The sequence below is a fragment of the Bactrocera neohumeralis genome, chromosome 4, assembly GCF_024586455.1.
Source record: "Bactrocera neohumeralis isolate Rockhampton chromosome 4, APGP_CSIRO_Bneo_wtdbg2-racon-allhic-juicebox.fasta_v2, whole genome shotgun sequence".
In the NCBI taxonomy this organism is placed as follows: domain Eukaryota; kingdom Metazoa; phylum Arthropoda; class Insecta; order Diptera; family Tephritidae; genus Bactrocera; species Bactrocera neohumeralis.
In genome coordinates, this window is record NC_065921.1 from 25487959 (window position 1) to 25506999 (window position 19041).

At 36.8% G+C, this 19041-nt stretch overlaps 1 protein-coding gene across 5 annotated transcripts in view; it reads left to right on the plus strand.

Moving 5' to 3' along the window:
• Positions 1 to 19041, plus strand: part of LOC126756368 (GTP-binding protein Di-Ras2-like) — a 128473-nt gene that overhangs the window by 90256 nt on the left and 19176 nt on the right. For all 5 annotated transcript variants that reach the window (XM_050469397.1, XM_050469398.1, XM_050469395.1 and 2 more), the window contains 2 exons: positions 1467 to 1576; positions 17795 to 17958. In XM_050469397.1, the coding sequence (XP_050325354.1) occupies positions 1467 to 1576; positions 17795 to 17958 (274 nt within the window). The remainder of the gene's footprint in view (positions 1 to 1466; positions 1577 to 17794; positions 17959 to 19041) is intronic.

Sequence of the window (19041 nt, forward strand, 5' to 3'; positions counted from 1 at the left end):
TTTCAAACATTTTAAGCGTTGTTAACTGTTCAATGGCGCTGACAAACAGATACTGATAGTTGTTCGTCGTGATGCTCCTGTTTTTATAGTCCTATCACCAGGGATATTTTTTATTTTTTACCCGGCTGCTCGGAGCAGGTAGAAAGGCTTATTACTAGTTTCGATTATTGAGGGCGTAACTTTGGCAGGGACTCTTTACACAAATCCTCTCACATGCCACTTTGCGTGTCATTTACCTGCGGGAAAGTTCTAAGAATATTAGTGCTTTATATCTGCAGGTAGATCCTAAGAATCTTAGTGCTTGTTCATAAACGAAGACCTTTGAATTACTTGTACTCGGACAACACCCTTTGTATTCTTGTCTTTCGCAACAGTTTGTTGTCAATTAATTCGGCATTTGTTTTTATTTTGAGACATATTATGGATATTTATATTTATTTATTAAGAAATTTTATCCTTCTTCGTTTATATTTTGTACGTTGCCGTAATGCAAATATGCTTAATATAAGAGACATATTTTAGAAAAAAGGTATGAGTATCACCTCCATTTTTGAGCGGCTTTGGCGTAGTTGTTTTTGTTTTCGGCTCGTTTTTTCCTCCACTCCGATAGTTGTTGACTTGTTTGCTTGTTTAACTCATAAATCCATTTCTCATCGACAGTTATAATACTCTCCATGAATGTGGGATCGAAATTCGCTCGATCAAGCATGTCCAAAGAGACCTGTTTTCTGCACACTTTTTGAAAAAAATTCAGCCTTTTCGGAACGACTCAAGCAAGAACGCATACCCAAAATACCCACCAAAATCATACGACCGCACTCGTGAGAGACGTCATCTTTTTAGCACTTACCTGACGATTTTCAAGCACCATATCATTCACTTTTTATTATTTTAATCAGTTGAGGAGGTCGAAGGTTGTTCAGTACGAGGCATGTCTTTAACGATCTCTCGACCGCCTTTGAAGGCTTTTTACCACCCGTAAGCTTGTGATTTTATTAAAAATGAATCAAGAAGAAGAAAGTTAGGACTTTTAGTTTTTAACAAAACCGTTTTATAGGGAGTAAATGGTGTTATCATTCGATTTCACCTACAAATATTTTCACACTGTCGTAAGGAAGGCTAAAATAACTGGTCCGGACAGTGCAAATTTGGGTGATTTTTTTGGAATATACATTATATGCATTATACTTATCAAACGGCGGAGCCGTAGCCACATTTTATTAATTTTACACACATGCCTCTCCTTACAGATTTTACCAAATCGAATCAAATGAAATATTTCTTTCTAAATTCCAAAACAGCCCATCACTAGTAGACTCTTATTGACTGTTATTTCACTTACAAACTAGAATAAAGCGCAGGCATTCTCAAAACTCTAAACTCTCTCACATCAACACAAACGTATAAATAGACTTAAATTTTTACCTTCCTTTTTCTTTTCATGTCATAAATTGCGGTTGCCAAAGGATATACCCATTGTTATCGCCGGCAATAAATCGGATTTGGCCAATACACACCGAGAGGTGCGACTGGAAGAAGTCACGGACTGGGTCTACTGTGAATTGCCGCGACTAAGGTAAGTGCAGCGAAATCTAAATTTATTTATAACCATGCCACCAGAGTGTCTACTTCTGTGTGTGTAACGCAGGTGTGTTAAACATATTTTTGCCCATCATAATGGCATATTTTTGCGTTTCTAGTGTCTAAAAAATTTTTTTAATACATCTCTCATTGTTGTTGCTTGCTTCGTGGCGTCATCTCGTTTTGATTTATGTGGTAAACCCGAAACGGTTCCTACCTCCGGCGGTTGGTAGCACATTTGGTTGGTTGTGTGGTATTTATATGTACAATATATATGTTTTGAATAAACGTGTACATTTAGATGAGAAAAATATTTGTTTATTCGAACATAACGGTTGTAGGCGAGCGTGTACCTATTTTCAATTGACTGGGATACAGTTATGCAAATTGCCGGAATAAATATGTTGCAGCCGATAACATTTAATATGCTTGATGAAGCATAAAAACAAAGCGTAATAAATGCTTGAGTGCGTACGTACCGCATATACTGGGTGACCTATATGGCCCAAAAAGGTGAAATTATCTGCTCATCTGCCACGGTGATGGTCATCATTGACGGTTACATTCTTACCGGCATCATTTTTGAAAAAATATGGACCGATTTTTAAACCAGCCCACAAACTACTTCACACCATTGTTTTTTTCTGGATATAATGGCAGATGGTATGTAAACAAACAAAATTGACGCATTTGATATAAAGACCAACGTGATGAGGGGTCTTTGTCCCAAATGCGTAAATTTTGCTTGTTTACACACCCATTGAGCCAGAAATGGACCCCATCGCTGAACAAAATTTGGCGTCAGATCTTCTTGGAACTTTTCAAGAGCCCATGATGCGGAGCGATGTCGCTTGGGAAGATCAAGCGCTATTTCGTACGCTTTCAATTTAAGATCTCGACGTAAAATGCGCCAAGTCGTTCCATCCTTCAGTCCAAGTTGCTGCGAACGGCGTCGAATCGACTCCGCACGATCTTCGTGTACTTTCGTAGCTACGCCTGCTATATTTTCTTCGCTGCATACTGGACCGAATAGACCACCGGTCGAATATTATCAAATATTGCTCAAGGTGGGTAATGGTATTGCGATTAATACGCTCAGTATGCCGATTACAGGTATGTTAACCAGAAGTTGAGCGACAGAACGTGAATTTTCGTAACAAATTGAACGATTTGGAAACGTTGTTCAGGCGCAAGTCTTTCCATGATGAAATCTCAAACAACACCGAACAAGAATAACGCGGCAGCTTGACACGACTCACACGTGATCTGTCAAAAAAAGCTATTAAAAAAAAGTATCTCGACTTGGATCACGTGTTATAATGAACGAATTAGATTGAATTTAAATGAATTGTTCTACAGCCTGTCTACCAATTGGTAAAATGCTACAATTTTACGGTCTCTTTCGAAATGCGATTTTAAACTCAATCAACATCTAAAAAATGATATCCTTGAGCGTGGCCACGCTCACAAATCGTCATTAACCAAAAACGCATAAGGTACCATCACTAAGCACCAAATTAAGGTATAAAACTATAATTTGGCACAGGAGATGCAGTTTTGCCATTATCGTAGTAGTACTGTAAAATATGCCGTATTTTCTCTTTATTTTGCTCTATGCTTGCGACGCTATAATAACGTGCATATCTCCTAAAAGAAAGATACAACAATCAAATCAAACACGAATTTACTCGTGAAATGAGCTTTCAAAATGGATGAAATCGCATGACCCGATGCGACGAATAAAACTAGAACTACGCGCTTTCAGCGCCAACTAGCGAAAATACCGCAAGATTTTTTGACAACCTAATATTAAAGAAAGTATCTCGACTTGGATCATGGAGCTCCGCCCACTTTTTGGTGAAGTCCCATATCTCGAGACCAAACTGACCGATTTCGATAAAAATTGGAATGTGGCATTCTTTTCATATTTCTATGTCACACTGTCAAAATGAGCGAAATCTTGATTCTTTTACCTTCCAGTACACAAACCAAGAAGCAATAAATATAACGGGATTAAACTTTGCACGAATTATGCCTTTAGTGTATGCCACTTTATGACAAAAAATTTTACAAATCCTACCAAAACTGTTCAAGACCCTAGGTACCGAATATGTGGATCCCCCAGTACCTATAGTTGACTTTTGTTCAAAAATGTCGGTCAATATGTGAGACATGCAAAAGAAATTCAGATAGAATCCGCTTCCTACAGAGTAATTCTGTGTATCCAAAATGGGTGGAATCAGGTCAATACTTCCCTGAGTCCCCCAATATACTTAACATAAAGATTTTCGAACTCTCTGGTGACTTTACGCTAGATATATCGGCCAATATTTGAGTTATCTCAATGAAAATTTCAGAACGTATTTGACTCATAACAGTATATCATTGCGCCTCAAAAGGATACAATTGGGCGAAAACTTGACCTAGCCCTCATATAACCATTAACAGAATTTTCGAACATCCGGCTGATTTTGTATAATGACTATGTATAATGATTTTGGTTTTTCTAACAAATCTTATGCCGAATATATGTATATGCAGGTCAGTGTATACTTGTATGTTAAATATGGTGTATGTATGTATATATAAAATTGCTTAGATTCCGATCCTCTGATTGAAGTTTTACATCGTAAGGTATTTCCCTGGCTTTGATTCCAGCAAGTTGCAAGAGTATAAAATGTTCGGTTGCACCCGAACTTAGCCCTTTCTTATTGGTTTATATATGAAATAGGTAAGCCGGAGTCTCAATACCCCTGAACGACTAATCAGTAGCCTTGGAGTCAATGCTGAATCATGTTTCAAAGTTTACAGTGTTGTTAACAAACTTATTTACTTATTAAATTTATGGAACTTAATCCCTAAGAGTTGTGGGACGTGAAGTAAACCAACGAAAACCTTAGGGCTACCTGTATACACCGGAATTTCCTTGCTTGATTTTCTGAGGTCAAGGACATATGCTAATAAACCACAACTGATTGATAGCATTAAAGTGGGACCTCGCTGTATTTAAGAACTGCATGATCGAGTAGTTTGAAGTGGGAAAGCGCACCTATGAAAATTTGTAAGATATGAGATGTAGCACGGAGCAAATATAAAGTAAAAGCATACGCGAGCTCTAAAAATAAACTAACTACTAACATATTTCCCTTTAATAAATACAAGTCAGAGTATTAAACAATTTATTAGAATAATTGTATTGCGTGTCGATTTTATGTAAATTTAATCATCAACAAGGAAAGCAATTCAATGTGACCAACCTAATCAAAGCGGGGAAAAGTGCTGTCAATGGAGGTGAAGGTTAAACGAAAGGGTGTGTACTGACATCTGTTGATATGAACCGCAGTTAATCGGATTTCCGCGCGCACACATTTCTCGGTTGGTGGGTAATTGTGTCGCCGCCAGCAACAGTTGCAGCTGCGATTGTGGAATCGGTGCAATCAGTGCAAGGCATCGCAAACACAGCGCCGAGTGAAATAATGCAATGCAAGGTAGTAATTATTACAGCAAATCGAAAATGGCGGTTACCACTAGGCGACACACCTTCCTCTTCATACCCCTACTCACCGCTCTGCTCTTTCCTCTATGGACGCTCAACTGTTTTCCAAATGCCTGCGAACACGCTACAAATCAGCAGACCAAGTTAACAACAGAAATAAGAAAAAGCAAAACCACAATCAAACAAACAATCAAGCTCCAACTGTGACCGTTTAAATGTGGCCACAACAATGCGGTGGCGATGAAAAATAGAATTAAAACGCAAACAAAGTGGCGGCTAAGAAATGGAACTGTAAGGCAAAGTTGCATACACATACATATAAACATTGATACATACATAAATACAACAAGCAAACGCGGAAAATGCGCGGTTGTTGAAATCGGCGAAGCAAACAACCGCAAAAGACATTAGTATAAGTTGTTGGTGTTGCAGTATTTGCAGCGCCACAGTTGGCTTATAATCCGCGAAATGCACGCAAAATAAAAATTTACAAGATCAACGGGGAGCCTTTTTTATCAGTTTTCCTGTGTCGTGTAGCATTTATATTTTAATAACAAAGTTGGATTTTGAGACTAGAAAGCATGAAAGTTAGTATTTGCTCGGCAATAAACATTTAAAACCAAAGAACAAAGACAAATAGATGGCATCAAATTATACTTGTAACTTGCTTTTCATTGCAGTCCTGCTTCGTAAACAACACATACACTCGTGGCCACGCAAACCTTACCACTATACTTTCTTAAATTTTTTTCGGACGTTTTCGTTCATTCGGAATTTTCTTTCAATTTGTTTTTTTTTTTTTAGTAAGCATAAGTAAGCTAAATTATATTATTTAATTATAATTATAGTTTTTAATTTATTACGTTTAATGAGTGAAACCAAATTAGGTTTTCTTTCCTTTTAAAAAAAGTGGTCGATTTTATTGTGTTTAAAGTAGTAGCGCCACTAAACTTCATATTTCACTTATAACAAAAATAAAATAAAACATTAATTTTAATTTTATAGTGTAAATGAAATTAAATTAAAAAAATAAAAATATCATTTTTTCATCGCTTGTCAGTTTCTTACATTTCGAGCTCATTTTGTAAAGCTCACTAACTTTCAAGTAATTATTTCTTTAGTTAAATGTGTTTTGTTTTTAATTTTTAATATTTTTGATAAATAACATGTCATTAACTTATTGCTAAATAAAAAATTTCTATACCGTAAAAAGTACTGCTAAAGTGTTGTCAAAGTGTTGAGTGGTAAGCTTTGCGTGGCCACGAGTGTACCATATTGATACTGTTTTAATAAGAAGCCAATTTCTAAAGTAAGGAACATATAGCTTTGATCCGTTAGTACAATAATTTTTATTTTCGTCTGAAGTTTGATGTGTATGTGACTGCTCTTTGTTTACTAAGAGTTCCGCTGGCGATATTTTTTCTTCTTCTTCTTTATTAACGTAAAGACTTTTTACATGGTTATAATCGAGTTCCTTCTTTTTCACTGTTTGGCGCCAATTAGAGATTCCAGCTGTAGTTTTTTTCCTTCGTCCAAGCTCTCTTTTTTTTGCGAGGGTCACCGGAAATGGTGTCGCAATGGCCGAGTTTAAAATACTTTTTTCCAAAAATTTCAAAATTTCTTTGTTAATAGTGTATGTTTGTAACAATAAAAAATAATAATAATAAAATATTTAATTTTTTATATGGTGAAGAAATTTTTGAAAAATGGCTTACCTGAGGAAACCCATGAAACACCTTAACCCTTGTCGAGACCAACGGTCTGATACACTTAGTCGAGACCAATGGTGCTTGGCTAGGCCTAGGCTAGTTTACATACATTTGTATGGAAATACATGTTGTATTTACGCTCATATACGAGTATGTACAATATATCGTCACCTGAAATGCAAAATAACGTAACGACAATTTCGGAAATTTACAGTGGCATGAATGAAACACGAAATAAAATGGAACATGAGTGAAACAAAATTTTAATACTGGTTAAAACTAGTTTATATTCGATCGGAGAACCAGAAAATGTTGAACATATGTAATATTATGTAAGTAATTTGAAGTAGTGAAGCGTAATCTATAAGACATTCAATTTCGAATTTTTTGATGATACGTTATTTTGCATTTCAGGTGACGATATGCAGATACATTTTTGAAATTTCTTACCTATCGATTTGGTTGAAATCAAATTGACTGCCTTGTTCACGCTTGGCGTGGCAATAGCGTTCACAAAAAATGTAACATTTTGAGAAAAATTACATTTTTCTTAACATTTAAAACACTCCAGCGGCTAAAGTATTTGACCTAGATAAACATACAAACCAATTTGGACATGTAACGAACATGAAAACAGATAAATCAACCGTGCGAAGTGATAGAAACATACCAAAGTTCATATATTTTCATACAAAATATATGGGGTCTAGCCAAGCACCATTGGTGCACTAAGGTGTAATATTATAATATCCTTTTTTTGTCCTTTTCGATACGATATCCTTGAATTTTTTTTCTGAATTTTATAGACAATAAAATTCTAGGAAGCTACCTGTAAGCGCAAGTCGTTTTCTACACTCTAAATATATTTAAATAACATTTAAAAACAAAATATGCCTGGCCAGACCCCAGGGTCTCGATGAGGGTTAAGGTCAGCAGCAGACTATTACTACTCAAAGGTGCGCTACAAATTTCTGCCCAGCCTATTGCATTCTTAGCTTTTTTGTCCTGTCAAGTCCATTTTAGTTTAACATGAGAGCGATATCTGACAATCTTTGAGCAAAATAAGTTTCTCCACAATTTAACAAGAGGTCTTCTAACACATTATTATTCTTCCAGCTTTTTAGCCATTTGACACAATTTAGTACTACTCGTATATACTCCAACGAAACACTTCCCAAGTCGTCTAATTCTTGGACTTTGTGTAATCATAAGAAGGCTAGAAGGCTTCGCTGCAACATGTAGCTTCAAAAAATTGTATTTTTATCCCGTCACTTGGAAAATCTCATTTTTTAAAAAAGTCAATTAAAATTGTTTTGGTCTTCTATAATGGGTCGCTACCAACATAAGGCCATGAGATGTAGAGACCACGTGAAAACCAAGAGACCACAGCTCTGGTTATGGTTTGCGCAGCTGCACTGCCTCTTAAGAGTAAAGATCCCACCTCCATCTGAAGAATAAGCTAAGTCATGTATAAAGCAAGCCTTTCCAATTAATGTTCTTCGCACTATAGTGGTATGGTTCTCCATCGAGACCTAAAAATGGCCACTGTAAAAATAACTATAAAAGAATTTAGTAGTCGTTACTCCGCTCTATTGGAGAACCAAGACAACTTTTTATTTTTCACAACATATGAGTATGCTCCACTAATGGATGGACATCCGTAAAATTGAATATTAAAAATATCTAAAATAATACATAAAATATACTTTACTTTTTACACAACACTTTCAGCTCCAGTTTCTAAATGCATATGTATATGTAATGTGTCCCATGCAGATTTGGGAATTCGAAACCCAAGTTAAACGCTCAATTGTTGCTTACCTTTATCAGCGATGACTCCCCCAGCAGCCGCCATTGTGTGAAAATTTGATTTACGAATAAAAGCGAAAACCTTTTTGTCGATATAAGAATCCAAGGGATTATACTTGAGGTTTAATTTTGAATAAATTTCTTTGCAAAAATAACGAATTTAATGCTGCTTTCTCAGTGTCTGATTACCAGCGTTTCTGTCCAGTTAATGGAGATGTCCGCTTAATAGGGCGTCCATTTAAGAGAGCTTGCACTGTATTCTTTATTTACGGATTGTTTAAACTATCCTATCTACTAAGTTGGTTTGAACTGGACACAGGTGCTAAATTTTACTAAAATCGGTTCAGTAGTTTAGGAGTCCATCGCAGACAAACAACGTGACACGTACTTTTCATATATGTGACCTGGTCTACGAAAAGGGAGCTAACGTGCGAAAAAAAAAAAAAATCTGGGAAACAGCTGTTAAAAATCTCATCTTCCATTCGAATCAACTAAAAAGTGAAAATTGATTTTTTGACACCTAAGCCACCTTTCCGTAGACCAGGTCACATATAAGGATTATGTAATTTTTTGGGGTTTTTTGAATTATGAAAGAGTTGCATGTTGTTTCAAAGGCTCATAGGTTTTAAATTTAAATATTTTTTTAAAAATAACACCAACATAAACCAATGCAATGGGCGGATAGGTTCAGATAAAGCACATAAGGGGTGATCCATTTCGAGGTTCCCTATTTTTTTAGAAAACACAGAAACCTCAAAATTAATGGGAAATATTTATTATCATTCGAAAGAACCTGTCAGCTATTTTTTGAAGATTATATCTTTCAAAAGCTCCATCCGTTGAGTCCAATTTTTGATGACTCTTCGATGAGTATGTGTGTCGTTGCTGTTAACCCACGTGTTACCTGTAACGTGAGAAAATCGCTTTAAATATCAAATGCATACGGGATGCTAAATTCGTTTCTTTAATTAAATAATTTCTTGATACGAGACTCATCACGAAATTTTTTTTTTGGTCCAGCGCAGTAGTTGCCACCTTTTCAAAAGCTCCTGCAACCTAAAAACCTTTAAGCATATTCAGTGCTACTACCGATCGCCATAAACGCCCAACACGGTAGGAAATACGAAAAACCATAGATCGGTTTCGCACCATGTTTACCCAATTGGATAATGTGCCTCCTCAGAGACTCCGTACTTTGCGCATCGAAAACTCTAATGTCGCTTTGGAGCAGAGTATCGAAAAAGACCCATCCACATTACGGAAGACTTTGCGTAAATGGTTGCATTTGGAGTGATCACAATTCACAAGCGATTGTTGAGACGCCGTTACATTCTCAAAAGTCACTGTTTGGTGTGCTATATGGTCAAAGGGAATAACAGGTCCATCTTTTTTCAAAAATGAAGCCGGCCATAATGTGACAGTCAATGAGGAACGGTATAGAGATGAATGACTTTTTCGTGCCTGAGTTGAGGCATGTAGATGCGGATGACGTTTGCTTCTAGCAAGAGGACAAAAATCAATTTATTGAAGGAAACTTTTGGTGAGCTCGTTATCTCTGTCTTCCAAGTTTCTGCGATTTAAAACCGCTGGACAATTTTTTTTAGGGTTATGTGTCGTCGCTTGTCTACGCACACACGACCCCAATTGCTGCAAACAGTGTCCGGAAACTCGTCATCAAGCCAAGTTTTTGCTTTAACTGTATTTGTTCCCTTCAAAGATCATTTTATCCATTTTATTCACAATAAATAAAGTTGCTTCACTCTAAATGATGTAATTCACAAACTAATGATCCGATAACTGTCAAATTTATATGCACGATTGTTTTAATGTTAGGACTAACTAAAAAACAAATGGATTTAATTCTAGTAGCGCCATCTAGTTTGTTAGGGTTATGTTTAGAGTCTGGTCCTAACTGATGCAAAAATTAGTCGAAAATTGGGCTTCTCGGTGAAATTCATTCGAGTCAGCCACGGCGGTCACTTACCCGAGGTCATTTTTGAATTTTAATGCAAACTCTTGTCATAATAATAAAACTAAATCCTTGGCCATAATAGTAAGTGATATGCATTTTATTTTTTTTGAAAATCACACGTCTAAAAAACCGAAAACTGATGATGTTAAACAGCTGACTGTGGACAAGCGAATATTGTGAACTGAACTTAGTACACGTATCCGGGCTAAGATTGGCAAAGAGGCTAAGATACACATAAAATAATCTTTCTACAATATGTCTTATAGGCGGATTATGGTGGTATATAGTCTACAAAATAATCGAGACAAACCTATTGCTAGCGAATATAAATATTTAAGTTCCTGAGATATTGCCTAAGATAAGGCTTCATTGAAGCCAATTTTCAAAAAAGAAGGGAGTACACTTGTGTTTTAATTATAATCGGGTGAGGTGATCACAGCTCTACAACACTGCGGTGTTCGAATATCTATAGAATAACTGAAACTGTAAAGAAAGATTGTAGTGTTTTTAGCAACAAAGTTACATACATAGTCCTCAAATAGTCTTCTAAGCTTATTGATGAGAGTACCTACAGCCGCCAAAACTGTGCACAAATACTTATTTAGTTAGTGGCATTAGTATCAAACGTAATATCTTGCCGTCTAGGAGTACAGTCTAGGAAAGCTGTTGCTTGGGTTCGTGGCTCTTCATTAGTCTCGGGTGAATGCAGAGGATCTAGGATAATCGAATCATCTGTTTCAGCAGGCGCATATACGAAAAGTATTTCATACACATTAGCGCAGGCTCATATAGGATAGTTTATTTAAATAATTACACTTATAAAGGTGATTTGCTGGGTATAAAAGAAATTGTTGAATAAGATCTGCGATATGTTTGGACAGCAAAATAGAGAAGAAAATAACGTTGGCAGTTCTAACGTGAACTGGAAAGTTGCTGGTGGAAATTAGAAATTCAAGCTAAACGGTGAGCAACGGCAGATCCTTATTCTTAGGTAATTTTACCTCTCTCATTTTACAAGAGAACGTTTAGATCAAAAGAGTCTTTTTAAAACTTCCCAAAGACAAAAATCTGTTAACATCCAAATCGCAGCATTATTTATTTTGAAATACACGAAAACAAGCATATTTATTCGTGTTATGTGGAATATGTATATGGTAAATGCAATCGAGTCGCATACAACACTGTGGTCAGCGGTTAGCGGTTAATCGTTTATTAAATTCTTACATATGTACTATATAGTATATGTATAAGCCACTCATACATATGCATCGAATGCATAACATCCTGGCCTCAAGTCCCGGCGGGACCTGCTGGAACAATGCAATTTACCGTTATTGTTGACCTGGCAATTTTTATTATTCGCACATCCATTTCGCTTTTTTTTACCTGTGGTCTGCAATACGCCGCGACCATTGTAACCATGAATAAGCACATGCGCATGCATAGATAGCGGCTCAAATCGCCGGGAGGGGCAGCAGAAACTGAGAAATTTGTCCCCGGTAGGTGTGCTCTGCTTTATGTGACTGAAAGAGTTCAAGTTCAAAGCGCACATGCTTGCAAAAGTGGTTTTTAGTGAAAACCATGAAAACTGTGTCATAAATTTCAAAGAATTTTCAAAATGTCGCATCAGATTTTGAGCAAAATGTGGGGTTGAACAGAATTAATAGATGAACGAGTTTAGGTTTTTGGCAAAATATATCTGTTCCAAAAGGAACATAGAGTAGCGGAGTATGTAGTCAGGTGTAGAAGCTCACGCAAGTGCGAAAAGTCCTCTGAGCGCCATTCACTTGGGAGTGGCCAAAAACGATTATTTTACACATTTCTCAAGCAGCTCACGATTTCCGGTATTACACCAAGTATCCTCTGGGCGTTTGAAGGCGAAACATCCCTCTCTAGGGTTGTGCGCTGGGTTTGGGACTCGCCCTTGAGACCCCCAATAAAAAGTAGAAAACAGCGTCGGAAGAGAAAATCGCCTGGCACGCTGCTGTAAACTCGGCTATACAAGTATTCGTGTAAGCAGTGTCTACGCCAATAAAGAAGAAAAAGAAGAATTTCACGGCACTTCTAATAATTAATTAGGGAAAATTCAAGCGACATTGCGAAAAAAAAACAATTAGTAATTTTCTCTCAACCTATGAGTCACTTTTTTTTGGGAATACTCATTTCGGAAACACAAAAAAAGTTTTGAGTAAACTATGTACAGACTGAAACTTCATACAAGCCCTGCGTTACCAAAATTTTTCTTAATAGCCCTCGTTTGAGATTTTCCAGTTTTGCGGACTTCAGACTCAATTTATAATTAAAAACTCAAATAAGCAATTTTTCATCAGGATTTAAGAGTGCCTGTTTCCAAATACGCCACTTATTCACTAATATTCTTAACTGAAACTAACGATTCTACGGAATTTCAACGGAAGGCTATAAAAGTAGTTTTCAAATGCTGAGTAAAGTCTTTACAAGCCTTCGTTTTGAGTTAGTCCGAACTTTAAAGTATAAAGGCATATCTAGGCAGATTTTTATTATGTTTATCAAAAGGAAAACAATTGCTAAATAAAGTGAACTATTGCAAAATTGATTTTTAACACAATTCAGTTATAAGAAAATAAGTACAAACAACAAGTAAAACAACAAAGTAAACCACTTCGCTGAAGCAAAAACAATTTTTGAATTTTTCTATAAAACAAAACTAAAAATAACCGAATGACCCTAACGCTTTTAATAGCTGCTAGATTTCAGAAATCGCTTTCGAAGCATATAAAAACTACAACAACAGCACAAACACACTGCGGCTTTGTTTCGCGCTCGCATTTTGCTTGGTGAAGCATGCTTTTCGGTGTTAAAGCGCTGGTAATTGTAGCATTGCAGCTGAGACATTGTTGCTGACATGTTAAAAACATAAAGCCATAGGTTCCATAAAAAAAAACGAAAACTTACAACAAAAAGAAACCAAAAACAACGAAGCAAACGTGAAACAATAGTTGTGCACCAAAAATAACCGTTATAAATACAACGCGTAAAACAAGCGCACACACAGGTCAGCGAATCCAACACACCCCAGCGCACAAACAAGCATTCGGAAATGAAATACAATAATAACAACAACAAAAAATCTTTCATTGTGTTCTTTTGTGTGTGGAAAATGCGCAAAAAGCCAATTTGTACGAAATTCTATAAGTTTTGCTCTGTTTTTTTCGCGAAGTCTATTTTATACCAGTTTTTAGCTCTTCCCCTCACATTGACTAGCGTCAAAATTTTAATTGGATTGACCATGTCTCATCGACAATTATAATTCTCATCAGCTTTCTCGATACGCGTCGACACTTTACTGACGATTTTCGAGCACCGTATCCTCCACTTTTTTAATATTTTCATCAGTTGTGGAGGGCGAAGGTTGCCCAGAAGGAAGCCTGTCTTTGAAGGTATTGCACCAATGTGTGTGGTATTGCACCAACGCTGGCGACATAGTAGCAACTTTGTGGCAACAATTTTACGGCGCAACGCTGGACGAACTTACCGTTGCTGCTAAAAGGCGTCGTTGGAGAAGCATTGGCGTTGGTAGTAACTTTCTCGGTTTGCTGCATAGTTGGCAGAAATTTTACGCAATCAGCAAACTGACGCACAGACAGGCAAACATATTTTCTAGAGGTTTTCTAACAGGTCAATTGAAAAGTTTTTATTCAAAAAGTTCTCTTCAAGGATGATAAACTATTTATAGCGACCCTCCAATACCATTTTTGTAGCACGATTTGTCCTTAGCTTCAAACTATGCTCCAGTTTCGGTGATCACCTCTTTATTCGACGATAATTTCTTCCCAGCAAGCATTGTTATGAGATGTGAGAACAGGAAATAGTTGCCGGGCGCCAGATCTGGAGCATACGGTGGATGCGGAACCAATTCGAAGCCCAGCTCATGGATTTTTGCCATCGGTTACACTGGCTTGTGAACACGGTGCATTGCCTTGAAAATTCGGGATCCGTATCATCAACTCGTCATTGTTTTTAGTCTAAACTGAACTCACGTGGCACCCACTTTGCAGTGTGCATTCTTATATCCAAATATTCGTGAATTCATCGTTAGTTCCGCTTGTAGTGAACGAGGGGAAGAGGAAATATCTCAACAAATTCACTTATTGGTCATCCAGTTTTATTTTATGGACTTTTTTGATGTTTAGGTCGGTAACAACCCATTTTAGGTGTCCGCTGCGTTCAACGTCTTCGGTGCAGTGCGGGGGCAGTGTCTACAAACTCGTCATAAAGCCAATTTCTTGTTTCGCGCTTTTTAAAATTTAGAGCTAACTAAAAATCATATGAATTTCATTTTAGTAGCGCCATCTATGTTTCAGACCGGGAACTTTTCAATTGACTTGCGAACTCGTAAAAAGAAAATTCTAGCAATATTTCCAGTTCATGGCGAATATTTTCATGAAAAACTAAAATGCATGTCAAGTCCACACAAGCAGACAAACAAGTCATCAAATTTTCAAATGCTAGTTGCATATTGACGGCTGTTGAAACTTTAAAGTTAGGAAAACGGTTAAATATGCAAAAAGTTCAGCTTTGTTTCGGGGAAAGTTTTGGACTGCAATAGCAATATGTTTTACACAGCGGCCGTAGAGGTTATGTTACCTTAAACTCGAGTGCATCAATCTTATTGTAACGGATGTTTTGTAAAGCCAACATGGAGACCGCAATAAGGAAAGTAAAGCTCAAAGCAACTTTATTCCTCGACCAGGCATACAAAGCGCTTAAAGCCGCCCCAAAAACGTTGAGAGAGAAGAGCTGAAATGTTTTCTTTATGAGATTCAAACCACAGAGACAAAGCGTTGCGATAATCCACAAATATATTCTATACCATTGTCGTAATTCGCTTGAATCAGATCTTATAAGCATTTTGAAGAGTTAGTTCAATGGCAGACAGGTCGGGGATGACATTTTTCTTAAAGCTAAATCTAACCTTTTTCATTTGCACTATATCTGACTCTCTTCACTTTTCTTCTCTTCAATTTACTTCTCTTCTTCTCTCTTCACTTCACTTCTCTTCTTTTTAATTTGATATTTCCAATGTGGAAGGTAATACCCTCTTCCTTCATCCAGTTTCGTAATTTTTTTTTTTAAGAATTTTAGATGTTTGATTATACTGATATCTTTAAAGCTCGTACGGAAACTTACAGAGATCCAAGGATACCCGGAATTTACTTTAGGTTCTTGTTTTTTGACCAGCAGGTTCTTATACATTGCTTTCTAACGAAATCTTTTCACTCAAAGCGACCAAAAAGGCTTGGAGCCTCCGAGATCACGAACTTCAATTTCAGGCATCAAATAGTCGGTTATCATGGCGCGATAACAGTCACTCCGGCATCATTTTTGAAGAGATATTAACCGATGACTCCACCTGCCCATGAACCACACCAAACTGTTGTTTTCTCTGAATGAATTGCCTTCATGGCTTAATTTTCCCCGTAAGTGTAAATACAAACTATCGTATTGTATGTATGTATGTCTGTATGTTAGTTAAAGTATTGCACTGACTTTGTCTACGAAACAGTTTCAAATCGGCACTCAACTCCCTCATTGAACCGTCAATGAAACCAATGATGGCTTTTGTATTATATACTTGTATGTATGTGTTCTTATGGGTGCCTCTGGTTAATGCCTACCCATTTCGGTGTTATTCACTGCCTGAAGTGGCTGCCAGTTGCCAATTTAGCAAAGTGAAACAGTTAGTTGCCAACAGCTTTATGCAGTCACTTAAGTACTTAAATCATGTTCAGTGATTGCGTAGACATTCTGCGCCATACAAACATATACATATGTAAGTGGCAAGAGCTATAGCACCAATTAGTGAATGGCATACCTTACCTTAAATGTAATTACCGAAAATATTTGAGCAACTTATCGAAACAAGTGCGAGAGAGCATTGAAGTGGTAAAACGTGGCATACTTCAGGGTATTACGACTAGTGGCACGCAACAGTGGGTGAAATAAGCATGCAACCTAACTATAATTGGCTCCAAAGTCGGTAAAGGTTGAACTGTTTGTAGGTGGAAGCGCTGCATTAGAAATACCATATTCATAACCTCAATTTGTAGCAACTCTAAATTCCATTACTTTATTATTATTATTAATAATAAAATATTAAAAATACAATTTAAATGCATGCTATTCAAAATAAATTTACAATTGCTAAGCTGCTAAGCTGATTTCTCACGTGAATATCAGCAAAAAAACGCATGTGTCATAAACCAACTTTAACAGGCATTCGGCGACATGTCACAAAGCGGAGGTGCTATGAAAAACAAAAAAAAATAATAATAATAAACAACTCACTTTAATTCCTTAAAACTAACATATGCCTCAGCTGGTTGGCAAGGGATAAACACCGTTGGTACTATTTGGACTTTTGCCTGCCTCTATCTATATAGACCTATGCTTGCATATGACGCTATGACGCAAGGACAGCGGGATTAACAACAAAAGCACTAGTTGTCAGTGAATGCATGAGTGATTCCATAAGCGGTGCCGCTTCGTTCCACTTTCGTACAGTCGTTATAGTCTGCCTATAAACCGCACCAAACATTAATTTTTTGGGATGCAATGGTACTTTCACAGAAATGAAGAATTTCTTTTAACTTTTAAAATTGAGGCCATTGACTTCGTATTTCGGTAGCAAATTTTAATAATTTCGACTCGTTGTTGGATCGTATATCTTTCCACGATAACAAAGCAACCGTTATTGAAGAGAAATGTAGAAAGAGCGGGAAAAAATATGGCGTCGTTTGCTGTCCGTAATGGTCTACTTGTATAGCGTTCATATTAAAAGCCTTGTATGAAAATCAAGTGCTTGTATGAAAAACTTTTTCATTTCACGAGATATCTTCAAGAAATTGGTCGTGGATAATTGGCTGAGTTATTGGTGCAATATCCTTAGAAATTGTTCCACTCGGAACATACATGCTGCCATACAAAGTGAACGATCAAAATCAAATTCTCGTAGGGAATCTTTTGTATTTGTGACGGATACTATAAATTTTTTCTTGTTATTAACTTTTTATGTCAATACAATCATCACATTTTGCAGTTTCGTTTTTCTTTCATCTAATAAAAAAAATAATTTTTATAAAAAACAAATTTAATAAAAAAAATTATTTTTTTTTTTTTGTACTCGTAACAATTGTTTTCCTTGAACACCCCCCATTTTAATCAGTTACATTATTTTCTCACTTGCAGAGCGAAAGTGCTGGAGTGCTCCGCCAAGGAGGATCAAAACGTGACTGACCTCTTCAAAACGTTGCTCTCACTATCGCGATTTCTGCCCGTCGGGAGCAATAATGACGGCACAAGTGGACTCAAGCGACGCGCTTCGGCATATGTTAGCGCATCGTCAAGTAGAAGTAAGTACTCTCACTCATATCCAAATTTACACAGCACAAACAAACTGAGCGTGCTTAGCGCAGACAGTTGAGCACCACCAGAAGAAATAGTAGTGGTAATGGGAAAGGAAGGACGCTGCAGAAGACACAAGATGCAAATTAAGCGAAGGTTAGTAAAATTAAATTCAATTGCAAGTGGCACGCATTCGTCGCCATCGTCGTGTAATTGTGAATGGGTATGGCGGACCAGTAGCAACAAGCAACCACTAAATTGCAACCATGTGCTTTCGTTCTTTAAGTAAATTATGCTTCTTCTTACGCTCAGCTAGCCATCTTACAACTCTCTCCGTGTGGCAATATGTAGGCGGTTTCGTACCTCCTTCTGCCTTACGACGTGTCTTCCGATTGCTTTTTGGTGAAATCCCATACCTCGGTACCCGACTGACCAAAATTTGGTACGTGGCATTTTTTTCATAGTCTCATGCCACGTTGTGAAAATGAGCGAAATCGGACAATAACCACGCCTACTTCCCATAAAGCACAACTTTAAATTCCACATCATTCACTCGGTTTTCAGTACGCAAATCAAGAAACAATTAATATAATGGAATTAAACTTTGCACGAAGAATGCCTTTAGTGTATGGCACCTTATGACAAAAAATTGTTTAAGTCCAATAAAAACTGTTCAAGCCCCTAGGTACCGAATATTTAGACCCTGGTATCTATAGTTGACTTTTGTTAGAAAATATCGGTCAAAGTCTGAGATATATAATTGAAATTCAACCACCAAATGAAAATCTTTGCAACCCAATCTCCTGGCAGTCTGCAGTTGTATTACCATAAAGGAAGGTTAAAGAGTTGTGAAGTGTTACACTGACAAAGCATAGTACTAAATCTTGGCTTATTATTAGTTGTGGTTGGTGATGGCCTGATCGAAAAGACTTATAATTAAACCCCTCTCATTTATTTATTAATATTTCTTCAAAAGTTTTACATGGTAAAAGTCTCCGTCTGAACTAATGTGAATAAAAAGAATAGTATGCTAATGTATTCCTATGATCAAGAACTGGGAATTTAACAATATTCTTCAAAATTATCTAGAA